Raw genomic sequence first — 13,143 nt, 5'->3', positions numbered from 1 at the left:
TGATCTGAAAATGTATCACCACAATGTACAATTCTTGCATAACAAAATTGACAAAATTAATGTACCACTGACAAATGAGCTAAAAGATACCTCAGTAATATGCATTTCTGAATATTGGCTTGACCCTGAATTAATTCAGTGTATAAAAATGACTAAATTCATTTTGACTTCTCACTAATGCAGAATAATAACAAATTGGGTGGGTGATTTTGAGGAATATATGGATTATACTACCCTACCTCATTTGAACAAATATTGAAAAGGACTATTAAACTGCAGCTATAATAATTAGCAAGTTCAGCTTGGTTACTGCTGTAGTTTACTGATCATTTTCTGGAAATTTTGAATGTTTCAAAATAAACTGGACTCAGCTCCAAATGAAGTAAATAAAATGGAATGTTATTTTATCATTTGTGGAGACTTCAACATCAATTTTCTTACAAAAAGTAGAGACATGGAGGCTCCTTTCAACCTTGTTGCATCCTACAAGTTAAATGTTGAAGTAAATGTTGCTATCCAAGTAACAGAAACATGTGAAGCAGCTTTAGATCTGTTTCTAGTCAAGATTTTTTTCAGCACTTCATTAACAACTTCCAGCAAACAATGTAGTGACTATGTAACTCAAATACTAAGCTTGAAAGTAAAAGACAGTATTGGGAACATCATGTCTTTCTGGAGTCAGGGTAACATAAACTACTCCAACACTTTGCTAAACAAAACAAAAATGGTAACAGGTTTATAAAATGAATGTCCTAAATGAAAGAATTAACATATTCTTTGATATATTAACCCATTAGTTTCAAATTACATTTCCACAGAAAACTGTATCCATAAAGAGCAGTTCTGGAACAAATAGTGTGATCGCAAAGGGGACAAGTGTTTCATGCCAAAATAAGAGACTGCTTTGTAAAATGTGTAACTTAAGTAATTCATCAGTTGAATGATATACATATTCCAAAGTACTATGGAAAGTAATAAGAGCAGCAAAAGTAATGCATAGTGATACATTCCTTTATAATTCAACAAAAAAGTGAAAGAGAGATGGACTGTAATAAAACAAAAAACTGATGAAAACTAAGTATCATGTAAAGATGCAACACTATCACAAGAAAATTAAGAAGTAACAAATCCTCTTAAAAGTAGCCAAAACATTTAACATCTATTCCACAGATGTTCTGGATAACTTATTAATCAAACATAAATAAGAATACCCAATCCAACAAACATAAAAAAAGCACATGTAGTAGGTCAATGTACATCAGCTCTGTCTCACAAGATGAAGTGGCAAAAGCAAGATAAGGACCAAAAAAATCCAACTATGTGGGCACTGATGGTGCCCCTCCAACAGTCTTTAAAGACTGCTCTAAACTTACACACTTACGAAACTGCTCATTTCAAAGAGGCATTTTTGCTGGTCTACTGAAAACTTCCAAGATAATGCTAGTATTTAAAAAAAGATGGGAAAGATAATATAAATAATGACAGGCCAATCACAATTTTCTCTTGCATTTCAAAAAGTGAGAAAAAGTTATGCATGACAAACATATGAAATCTGTAAATAAAAACAAACTGGTATGTAATGAACAACACTCATTCAGAAATAAAATGTCAACAATAACAACCCTTTATGAGTGCATTAATTGTATACTAAGCCTGATGGGCAAGAAACGGGAATCAACAGGAGTATTTATTGATCTGATGAAATCTTTTGACGTGATATTTTGTAAGATTCTTTTGTCAAAACTTGAAAAGTACAGTGTGTTAAATTCAAGTTGGTCATCAGCTGCCTTGTCCTGAATTGGTAGAAACTGGTAGAGATTGGATGTCTTTGATTGGTAATCATTTAGTTTTGGCTGCAGCCAACGTTATCTAGCTGAGTGTAATGTGTGAGATAGTCATTGTTGACTGTTGGGTTTGTGTGTTGTACTTCACTCTATTTCATACTGTTTCCTTTCGTGGTAATAAGTGTATGTAATTGTTGCAGTTTCAGTTTTGATTACAAGCAACATTTAAGCAATCTTTACCTCACTATATGACTTCTGCTTTTGTGTAAGCATGAACCACAGGTTGAGGTGCCTACACTGTGGGAGGCAGGCAAGGCAGGACTTGATACCCCCCCCCCCCCCCCCCATCAGCTCTTCACCCCATGCCATTCTATGTGGGGACCAGGCTTGCTTCCTCTGCTCCCCCTAAACTCTTCCAGAATCGACCAACTTGCAGTTGACACACTGTATGATAATCAAGATCTATCCAACAGCTGGATCAGTTTCTTCCTGAATAACTGTAAGCAAGAAGTTAGCATCAGATACACTAATCTCAATCTTAAAACTACTTCAGAACACTTTTCAGAGTATAATTTAATTAAATATGGTGTACACCTATGATCAATAAGGAGATCACTTTGATTCATTCTGTACATTGATGATATAAGCTTAAATGTGGATGCACATAATACAATCATATTTGCAGATGACACTAAAATTCTACTAAAAGGAGAAAATAAGATAGAGTTACAGAAATTAGTAAACACTGTCACAACCAAATCAGCAACTGAACTAAAAAAAACAACAACAGCACACTAAATTTCACATTGTTTTAAACAAGGATATGTACATTTTGTTTCCCTCTATCAACAATAAACCAATTGGTAACAATACGGATACAATATTCTTAGGCTTATGGTTGCAAAGTAATGTAAAATGGAATAAGCAAGTAGAATATCTTAACACAAAATTGAGCAAGTCATGCTACCTTCTTTCCCCACTAAAACCCTCCTGTATTGAGAAAACAGTAAAGAGTCCATATCACACCTACTTTCATCCCCACATTAAATATGGGGTCACATTTGGGGGAAACTCTGGACCAGCTACTATAACATTAAAACTGAAAAAAGGCATTAAATCATGTTTGGATTTAAACCTAAGGACTTATGTAAGACTCTGTTTAAGGTCTCTGGTATTCATGCTTTACCCTTTAAGATAATTGTAACAGGTAAATACAGTAGACTGCAAAAAACTGTGAAGTTTACCAGACAATACAAAAACTTACATGTGACCCAAATCAACACATCCCAACACCAAAAAAGTACTTTCCACATGTGAGTTAAATTTAATGACAAACTTTCCAAAAATGTAAAAGCAACTGCTGAGGTCAAAATAACTGTAACATATTTAAAGTCATATTTATTTTATCTCATGATTCACTTCATTGAAGAATATTTAAATGCATGTCATGTATCATATAGATACTGAGATTATGAAGTGTATTATTTGTCATTTTAAATATGCATGTATGGAAATCACTTTCACCTGTGTACATGTAAATTGACTAGCCCAGTATGTTATAAATGAACCATTTTTGCAAGCAAAAAGACCAATTAAAATACTATACAATGAAGGGATAGAACATAATGAAAAATTATAGTCAGCTGCTGCTTGTAATATAACAAAGATAGTAGTTCATTAGTGACAATAAACTTCTTTGCCAAGATCGCTAATAGTAACCTGGTAATCAAAGTTACAATCTTCAGATCACTACAGACAGGTTGCTGCATATGTCTTAAAATAGCTGTAAAAGTACTCTTTGCCCTGAATTGAATTGACAGGTATGTAATGGACGAGAAGACTGATGCACTGGCATGTCAAAATTAAAACAACTATATACACAATGAAAGTCCTCAGCTGGGCAGTGAGCATGCACTGCCTCTGGATGTGCAACTGTACATATATTTACTGTATCATTTCTCTAATTTATGTTGAAAACATTCAAAATGTATTCCTCAAAGAATGTAATGTTGTTTTTCTGTAGTTCAGCCATTCTTTGTTAAATATATAATATGTTTAGCTTTTCAAGAGACTTTAAAATAACAAAACATACTGCCTGATTCAGCATTCATTTCCCAGTTTACATTTCATCAGATATGTTTGCTTTTTGTAGTTGAAAATTGCTATGCCTGATCCTGATCCTTGCTTAGTTTTACTCCCATCAGTGAGTTCTTCTGTCTAGTACTGCCTCTTCTTATTTCTTTCATTAAGAATAACAGTATTAGCTGGATGAGGCCAGTTTTTGTGAGGAACATTAGCTTCTAAATTTTTTTTTAGTATTTACAGCTTTAATTTCATTGAATTCATTTGCTATTTCCTTTATTTCAATAATTATTGGTGTTAGACCTGACACAATATACAGCACTTTGTTAGATACTGTCCTGTAGGCTTTGGCAGTGTAAATGTTAATTAATTGTTGTACTTATTGCAACAGTTCTGACTGGTTAAAGTAGTCCATACTAGAGATTCCTATGATAACATACTAGCTAGTATTATTCTCTGTAGATGATTCTTAGACCCTAGAGTCATAATTACAGTTTAAGTTCAAACAGTTTACATCATTTGCCTGTGTAAGTCAATATGTAAGTAACGTTTCTGCAACAAAGAACATTAATGACACACCACAATGTCCTGTTCAGCCACCAATAATAACACAGTAACCAAAGCACAGACACTGATTTTGAGTGAAAAATGTATACCGTATTTACTCGAATCTAAGCCGCACCTGAAAAATGAGACTCGAAATTCAAGGGGAGAGAAAAGTTTTAGACTGCACCTCCAAAGCCGGCCGCGGTGGTCTAGCGGTTCTAGGCGCGCAGTCCGGAACCGCGCGACTGCTACGGTCGCAGGTTCGAATCCTGCCTCGGGCGTGGATGTATGTGATGTCCTTAGGTTAGTTAGGTTTAAGTAATTCTAAGTTCTAGGGGACTGATGACCGCAGTAGTTAAGTCCCATAGTGCTCAGAGCCATTTGAACCATTTGCACCTCCAAATCAAAACAAAGGTGGTCCATCATAACATGAGACACAATTTAGGTCGAATGGATGAAGATACACCCACAGTAGTTTGGTTCGAGTCGTATGCTTAACAGTTAAGCTTAACCAAGTAGCCATTGCTATGTGTCAAGCGCTCTGTCTGTATTTATATGGGTACCCTTCCTTTTTCACGTGCTTCGTCTGGTTTGAATCGATTGCTTATTTTGCTTTGATTTGATAAGTGACATTCTCTTTGTTATAGGTGTTTACGTCACTCTAAGCTGAAAATCCATTATTGTACTGTGTCATGCATTGTTTGTCACATTCTGATAGTGAGTGTTAATGACCTGTCGTCGCTCGTGGCATTGCTTGCTTTTGTGCGTGCTACCACGGCTTACAATTTAAAAATAAAAAATAAAAAATAAAAATTTAAAAAAAGAGAGGCATTGTCTCATAAGTGAAACAACGGCAGGAGACTGCTATTTATTGTTACTTACACTGCTGCTTTCTTTGATAATGATCAACAAGAACCAAATAATAGACTGTGTATGATAGAAGATGTTCTGAACAAGAGTTAAGCGAAAAATTTTCTCCGTTTGAAAATCTTCGCAGACTCCTCTTTAGTACATTACATTCTGCACAGAAATTAGAGTAATCTTGGATTTAAAAATCTAGTCAGTTGCCGTGCTTCATTTCTGACTGTATCACTATTCAGCATAAGAATAATACGAATATAAACATGACATGATGTGTATATTCTTCTGCGTTTGTTGTGGTCTCACTCTAGTTTCGTAGTTTATTAGGCAGACAGGATTTAAATGAGATAGCAGCAAACACGAAAGAATACATGGCATAATGTTTACATTCTTCTACCTTTTCTTTTAATTTATTTAGAGACACACAGGTTTTGGCACCAGTATTTATCTTTGTGCTTGCAAAGCATGCCTGTGTAGCGCTACATATATTTGACGGCAGAAGTTAGTTGTGGTGGTGCCTACCAACATTTTTCAGAACTTTTGCTTACTTTGCACTTGATTCGAAGCCACAGGCGGTTTTTTGGATTACAAAAACTGGTAGAAAAGTGCGGCTTCGATTCGAGTAAATACGGTATATTCTGAAAAATACTTGTTATGATTGTACTTATAGTATAAGTTGCCAGAAAGCTGCTGATACCCAGAAGTTTCAACACAGGATGCGTGCTAAGAATTGTACAGGTTCGAGACCTCCCTCGGGCGTGGGTGTGTGTGTTGTTCTTAGCATAAGTTACTTTAATATAGTTTAAGTAGTGTGTAAGTCTGGGAACGGAAGATCTCAGCAGTTTGGTCCCTTAGGAATTCACACACGTTTGAACATTTGAATTGTACGAGTGGTCAGAGCACAGTGTCTTTCACTTGGCTACCAGATATATCCTTGTTTTGCCATTGAATCTGTAGTCTCGTTTAAACTAGTTGTCACTTGACGTTTTGAAAGTTGTGGCATTGTCTGTCAAGTACAGTCTGCAGGCAGCCACCACAGCACATCATTCCCTGTTGCAGTAGAAAATCACATTAAAGCCACTATATTCCACAAAAATCAAATAAAAGGTCTCAAATTCACAAGTGCTGTAGACCTCTATAGTGCCTCTCAGCATGTCAAAAATATGTTCTTAATTTTAATCAGGGAAATAGTTATGTTAATTTTTTTGAAACACATTAAATTTTCGCCTTTGTAACCAGCTCAAACTCACCATGCCATGTCTCAAAAACTAATGCTTTCACAGCAAAACTTTTTTCCTTCTGTTGATTACCAAAATATGTTGCTTGGCAATGAATCTTTTTAAATTTTCATACCACATTGCATTTCCTTTTTACATTGATCTGCTAGAACATTATGACCACCTACCTAATAGCCGTTATGCTTGCCTTTGACACGGATAACAGCAGCGATGCGTTTTGGTATGGCAGCAGTGAGGCCTTGGTAGGTCGCTGGAGGGTGTTGGCACCACATTTGCATGCACAAGTCACCTAATTCCTGTAAATTCTGGGGAAGGGGCGATGAGCTCTGATGCCACATTCAGTTACATCCCAGATGTGTTCGATCAGGTTCAGATCTGGTGAGTTGTGGGACCCGCACATCAATTGGAACTCATCAGTGTGATCCGCGAACCACTCCATCACACTTGTAATATGCACATTATCTTAATGAAAAACGCCACTGCCATCAGGAAACATGATCATCATGGAGGGGTGTACGTGGTCTGTAACCAGTGTACGATACTCCTAGGCCTTCATAGTGCATGCCCCTGTGAATGTTCCCCAGAGCATAATGGAGCTGCTGCCAGTTTGTCTCGTCCCACAGTACAGGTGTCAAGCAGATATTTCCTTGGAAGACGACGGATTCATGCCTACCCATTGGCATGATAAAAAAGGTATAGCTATTTGTCAGATCATGCAGTGCTCTGCCCAGTGCCAATGGTCACATCCTCATTTCAGTCGTAGATCCTGATGTGGCACATTCATGGGTTGTCAGCTGTGGAGGCCCATCATTAGGAGTGTTTGGTGCACTGTGTGTTCAGAAACACTTGTACTCTGCCCTGCAATAAAGTCTGATGTTAGTTCTGCCACAGTTTGCCCATGTTCTATTTTACCAGTCTGCACAGCCTGCAACATCCGACATCTGTAATGAGTGGTGGCCGCCCGACCCCACAACTTCTTGACATGGTTTCACCATGTGATTCTTTAGTTTCTCCCAGCGTATTTGATAATCAAAATATCCACGGGTGTACTGCCGGTCTACAGTGTCCAACGGGCACAATATTTCGGCGATCATACATGTCACCATCATCAGGTGAACTGACGGACTGAGCTCCAGTGAACGTGCCGGCACGGAGATCCGTACGCTATGGCTGCTCAGAGGGAACTGGGTCCGGTCGCGGCAGCCATCACACCGACATCATCTCAGACGCCGTCGCAATCTGTTCCACCGCGCGACCGTGGAGCGGTGGCGCGAATGGCGGGGGGAGCGCGCCGCAGGCGGAGGGTACTTAAATTGGCCGCCGCCGCGACCGAACCCAGTTCCCTCTGAGCAGCCATAGCGTACGGATCTGCGTGCCGGCACGTTCACAGGAGCTCAGTCCGTCAGTTCACCTGATGATGGTAACATGTATGATCGCCAAAATATTGTGCCCGTTGGACACTGTAGACCGGCAGTACACCCATGGATATTTTGGTTTCACCTTGGTTATGTCACGTGTCGTAGACACTCACCACAGCACTTCTTGAACACCTTACAAGTCATGCAGTTTCCAAAATGCTCGTGCCAAGCCTCTGGGCCATCACGATATGCCTTCGCACGAACTCAGATAGATCACGCGTCTACATGTGCACAGCACACTCACTGATAATACATGCACCACGTGTGTGACTGACTAGCAAGCATTCCTCACCAGGTGATGCTGCAGTCGCCTGGACAGGGTTATATCGTTAGTAGGTCAGTGGTCATAAAGTTCTGGCTGATCAGTGTGTCTGCTTCCAGTGACTGCATTTTATGCAACTGTGCCAGTATTTAACTCATAACAAGTTTAAAATCAGTATCTCCTACAAGAAGAAAGTAAAAATCCTGAAATTTATGTATAGTATTACTCTCAGTGGTATCTCTCAGCACATCAGAAATCTTTTCCTAATTTTAAATAGGTTCGCTGTTACGTTGGTTATTGAAACGAGAAAATATTCCCTCTGGAAAACTTTCCTTCTTATCATTGCATATCTTGAAAACTATTACACACATGAAATGACATCTTGGTGTCTATACAAAATTGGTATATTATGAAAAGGAAAGTTGATACCCACCATATATTGGAGCTGCTGAGTCGCAGATAGGCACAACAAAAAGACTGCCACAAAAAAGCTTTCGGCCATTAATTGACACTTGCGCGTCCACACACACACACACACACACACACACACACACACACACACACACACAATTCATGTGACGTGTATATTGTTGACAATGCCTTAGTGGCTGAAAGCTTTATTTGTGACAGTCTGTTTGTTGTGCCTATCTGAGAATCTCCGCTATGTGGTGAGTAGTCACTTTCCTTTTCATAATATTGTTAAATTTGATCCCAAATTTTCCATTGTTTGATCAAAATTATCATATTTAACATACAGTTTAAGGAGATGATGGGAGGTGGATGAAAAATATTCCTTGGTATCACAACAGGAAAGAGAAATTAATGAAAATGAAATCACAAACAGATGATTTAATGGAAGTAAGATGTTCATTGAAGTTCACTATACACTACATACTAATAAGACAGTGTGAAGAAACTGCTTAATTCAGAGTCAGAGTCAGTGGAACTATCAGTGTCACTGTTCATATTGACAAATATTATCAAGTCTTCAACGCACTGTTGTAACACATCCTCATTGTTTCATGCTTTTTGTATCACTCCTTTCACATGATCTGTTACCTTTTGCAAGTCGTCTGGTGTCACATTTTCAACTACCTCCTCAAAAGCCATTCCACTTTGGTCAACATAAACTTTTTTTATTTTCCACAGCAGTATGATGTTTAACAAGAACCGAAATCAATTCTGTTTGTGTTGAAGTGACACTGGTAGGGAGGCACTCTGAGCACTTTATGTCCACTGCTGTTTCATCTGAATTGTAAACTGAATTCTTTGGATTGTGCTGCAACTAGTTCTAATAATTCTGCCCTTACTGTCAATGACAATGTGGACACTTTGGGTATTATGGGTCAACTCATCTGATGATACAGTGATGTGGCATTAAGCTCTGAGGCAACAGTGCCTATGTTTTCAATGGCAACACTATGCACTTTGAGCGTATGGCCTGCCAGTTCAGCAAATGTCTTAAAAGAGGTTGCATTTCGTGGGTGTCACTTGAAAGGTGTTTCCCCTGTAATGTTTACAGCAGCTTATCCTAGGTAGTATTACTTTCCTTTAACCTGCATGGATTGTTAGGGAATTTATGTTCAGTTGCCTTCTATAGAAGCAGCTGATAAATGTGCTCCTTATTTGATGTGTGATATGCCATATGAGGTTTGATTTAAGTGGCTCACACTTGAGATTTTATTGTAGGTGTCACTAATTTAATTTATTTAGCTAATTCGGAGCTGTTCTACATTTTCTATTTTTCTCTGGACAAACATACTCTTGTAAGAAAGTAACAAAGAGAAGTGTAAAACAGTTTTCATTCTCATGCTATAGCACTTATCAAACCTCCATGACCTATTAAAGACAGAAGTTGTTTAACAGTATTATGGTATCAAAAAATCCTTTGCGACAGTTGTTTTAACCAGGGCACTGTATTTGGTAATGTGAAATATTATGCTACACACAACATTTCATATAAAAATGTTGCCAGAAACAGTTTCTGAATACAACAGAAGTGCAGCAGATGTAGATATTGCAGTTCAGACAGGACATAATACAGTGAGACTATGTTCTCAGTATGTTGGAACTGTTTAGTCACCACATCTGAGGTGATACATAGTAACTGAATTGAAGCTCAGGCAGAGTAAGATAGCCATGTGGCCAGAATTTAATTTTGGAGCTGCTGCTACTAAAAAGTTGTAGATAGCCTGTGCTGATGGAGAATTCACAAGAGAGAACAAACTTCTCCCAGAATGAAGGCCCCCGGAGTGAGTGTTGGGCTCCGCTAACTGAATGAGAAGTCAATCTTTCTGCTATGCTTATTGTTGTATGCATTGCTCTTCTATTGGGAATTAAAAGTTCCTGCTGGGCAGCAGGGGGATATATTAATGATGAGTATTTTGAAACGGATAATTAAGTTTGCAAGTACTTAGAATTTGGATGTAGTTATGTGAAGTTTGGACTGTTAAAATATTTGTTTGTTCTTTGCACTCATTTACTACAAAAAGCTTTGGTTATCTCATGCAAAATTAAAATATTATTGTAACTGTTGCTGAAAATAAAATAACTTTTGCTCAGTGTAGAATAATAATCTCTACCAGTCACAATAGAAGGTGATTTTATTTAATGCATGACTGGTTTCGGACTTGTACCCATGTTCAGGTGGTTTACATTCAGTTACATGTTTCAGTGTTCAGTGTTTAAGCTGTTTAAATAAAATGCAAATAATGTGATGAAGACTAAATTGCTAAGTGACATGTGTTGTAAGTTATTATAGTACTTACTTACAGCTCTATTATCCATCCACAACATTTCCACTTACATTCATCACATTTTCACAAAAATATGCCAATTTTTTACATGTACACTGTGTAGCATTCACCATGGTAATTATTGGTACTTCCACTGAGATACTTTGGAAAAAATGTGGTGAATGTAATATGGAAACAACATGGATATGCCATCTGTATGTAAGTACTATAATATTTCATAACTCATGTCACTTAGCAACTTCCAGTTGTTTCAGATGGATCTGTTTGGTCATTGTCGCATTATTTGTTTTTTATTTAAACAGTGATCTCCAACATTGAGCATCAGAATATGAAATAAAATGTGAACCATGTGAGGATGGACACAGCCCGAAACCGATCCTGCATTAAAGAAAATCATCTTGTACTGTGGCTAGTTGCAGTTATTATTCTGCATCCTATAAAGGAACAGTCACAGAGTTCAACTGTGTCCATTATGAATGAAACTCGCTTACTTCTCTTTCTTCCCAAGCTATCCAGTTTATTAAATTATGTATGTAACGATATAATTTATAAGCAAAAGATGTGACTACACTGTGTGCCAGGTTAATGTGACATGTATAGAAGTTATCAAGGATGTATCTGGTTAGTGCAGCTTTCCAGGTGGAAGTGTCAAGGCACTCTTTATTGGAAGAATTTATCTTTACCTGTGCTAAATGTGCAGGAAAGTTGGGCGTATTCCACTGTTTATGAATTCTACTCACATGCTCCAAAATTTCAAAATAATCAGTTGCTTGAGCAATGTGTGTGTTCTTTCGTAGGGACCGCCGAGATGGAATGAGTCGTGAAGGTTCTGGTCGAGTTGCAGTTTTAAAAATTACTGGTTTGGTGCGCAGCTACACCCTCGAGTGCAATTACAACACTGGGCGTTTGGTGAATATACTTCCATCATGTTCTCGAGACAATACAAAATCACCACCTGCACATGTGATACCACCAAAATATACACCACATATTTTTGAAGAGGTAAGTTCTTAATGATTTAAGTTGTATTATTGCACAACCAATAAATAAATGTGAACCATGCTTATCTTCCACATTTGAAGCAATACTAATGTTTTACTAGCACAGAGTGGCAGTATTTTCATATCTTAGAGACAATTCATGTTGTCTGTCATTACAAAGAGAACAGACAGATATTAATCCAGAAGAAGTGGCTGTGTTTCTTTACCTGTACTTGAAGATTCCGTTCCAGTATACTCAGTAACACAATGTACTAAATTCATACAAATTGTACAGATGCCTTGTCTTTGTGATAAATAAGTCTTTACTATGTCAGTGGAGATAAATGGCACAGAATCAAGAGTTTAACACCTCTGATAATTTGACAGAGAACCTGTGTGTTTTTGTGGGATACTGATATCAGTAACAGCAGTGTATAAAGTAATAGGCTATGAATGGAATAGTAACCGTGTACTGTGTGTGCAAACACTAGGTCCATAATGATGTTCTGTCTTCCTGAAAGAGTACTTTATTGTGTTCAGTATCAAACTGAACTACTGAATATTTTAGGCTCGCCAGGATCGTGTCTACAAATACAGTTCATGCAGTTATGGGGCTGTGGGAGTCTATATGGTTTGCCAAGAACCATTCAGCATGTTGAAAGTGAGTTGGCAGCTGTATACTAGTGTTGGTGCCTGTGGTCTAAAGAAAAGTGCACATCTGTTATCCTGATTGCAGATGAAAAATTGCATCATGTAAGCAGGCATTGCTTACTGTACAGTTATGAGAGGGGAAATTAGGATCAATTTTGCGTCCATGATATCAGCTAAGGCTTTGAGAAAAAAATTTCCAGAGCTGAATCAAGAGTAAAGTTTCTTCTCAACAGACACCCATTTTGGAACCAAGCATAGAAACACAGCCTCTGATATCTCCCAGGGTCTTGAAGGGGGTTGTAGTTCCCATACTGACTCTTGCCTGCCACCATACCTGTCTAACACAGAGGGGTTGTCAGTCCAGCCGCAACTGGAAGCTTTGGAGCAAGCGACGGGGGTTAATCAAGAGCACTAAGTCTCTATTAATGTCAAAGGGGCTTCATGTACCAGAGCAGATCAATTATGCATCCTAACAAACTTTGGTTGGTTGGTTGATTTGGGGGAGGGGACCAAACACTGAGGTCATCAGTCTCATTAGATTAGGGAATGATGGAGAAGGAAGTTG

General features: G+C 37.9%; 1 protein-coding gene across 1 annotated transcript in view; it reads left to right on the top strand.

Annotated features, from left to right (window-relative positions):
* The window catches only part of LOC124712723 (cytosolic carboxypeptidase-like protein 5), a 179,641-nt gene that overhangs the window by 121,578 nt on the left and 44,920 nt on the right, over window positions 1–13,143 (top strand). Inside the window, exon 9 of the mRNA XM_047242893.1 lies at window positions 11,745–11,949. Coding sequence (XP_047098849.1) covers window positions 11,745–11,949 — 205 coding nt within the window. The remainder of the gene's footprint in view (window positions 1–11,744; window positions 11,950–13,143) is intronic.

The sequence above is a fragment of the Schistocerca piceifrons genome, chromosome 1 (assembly GCF_021461385.2).
Source record: "Schistocerca piceifrons isolate TAMUIC-IGC-003096 chromosome 1, iqSchPice1.1, whole genome shotgun sequence".
Classification (NCBI taxonomy): domain Eukaryota; kingdom Metazoa; phylum Arthropoda; class Insecta; order Orthoptera; family Acrididae; genus Schistocerca; species Schistocerca piceifrons.
This window is presented reverse-complemented; position numbering and strand designations above follow the sequence as displayed.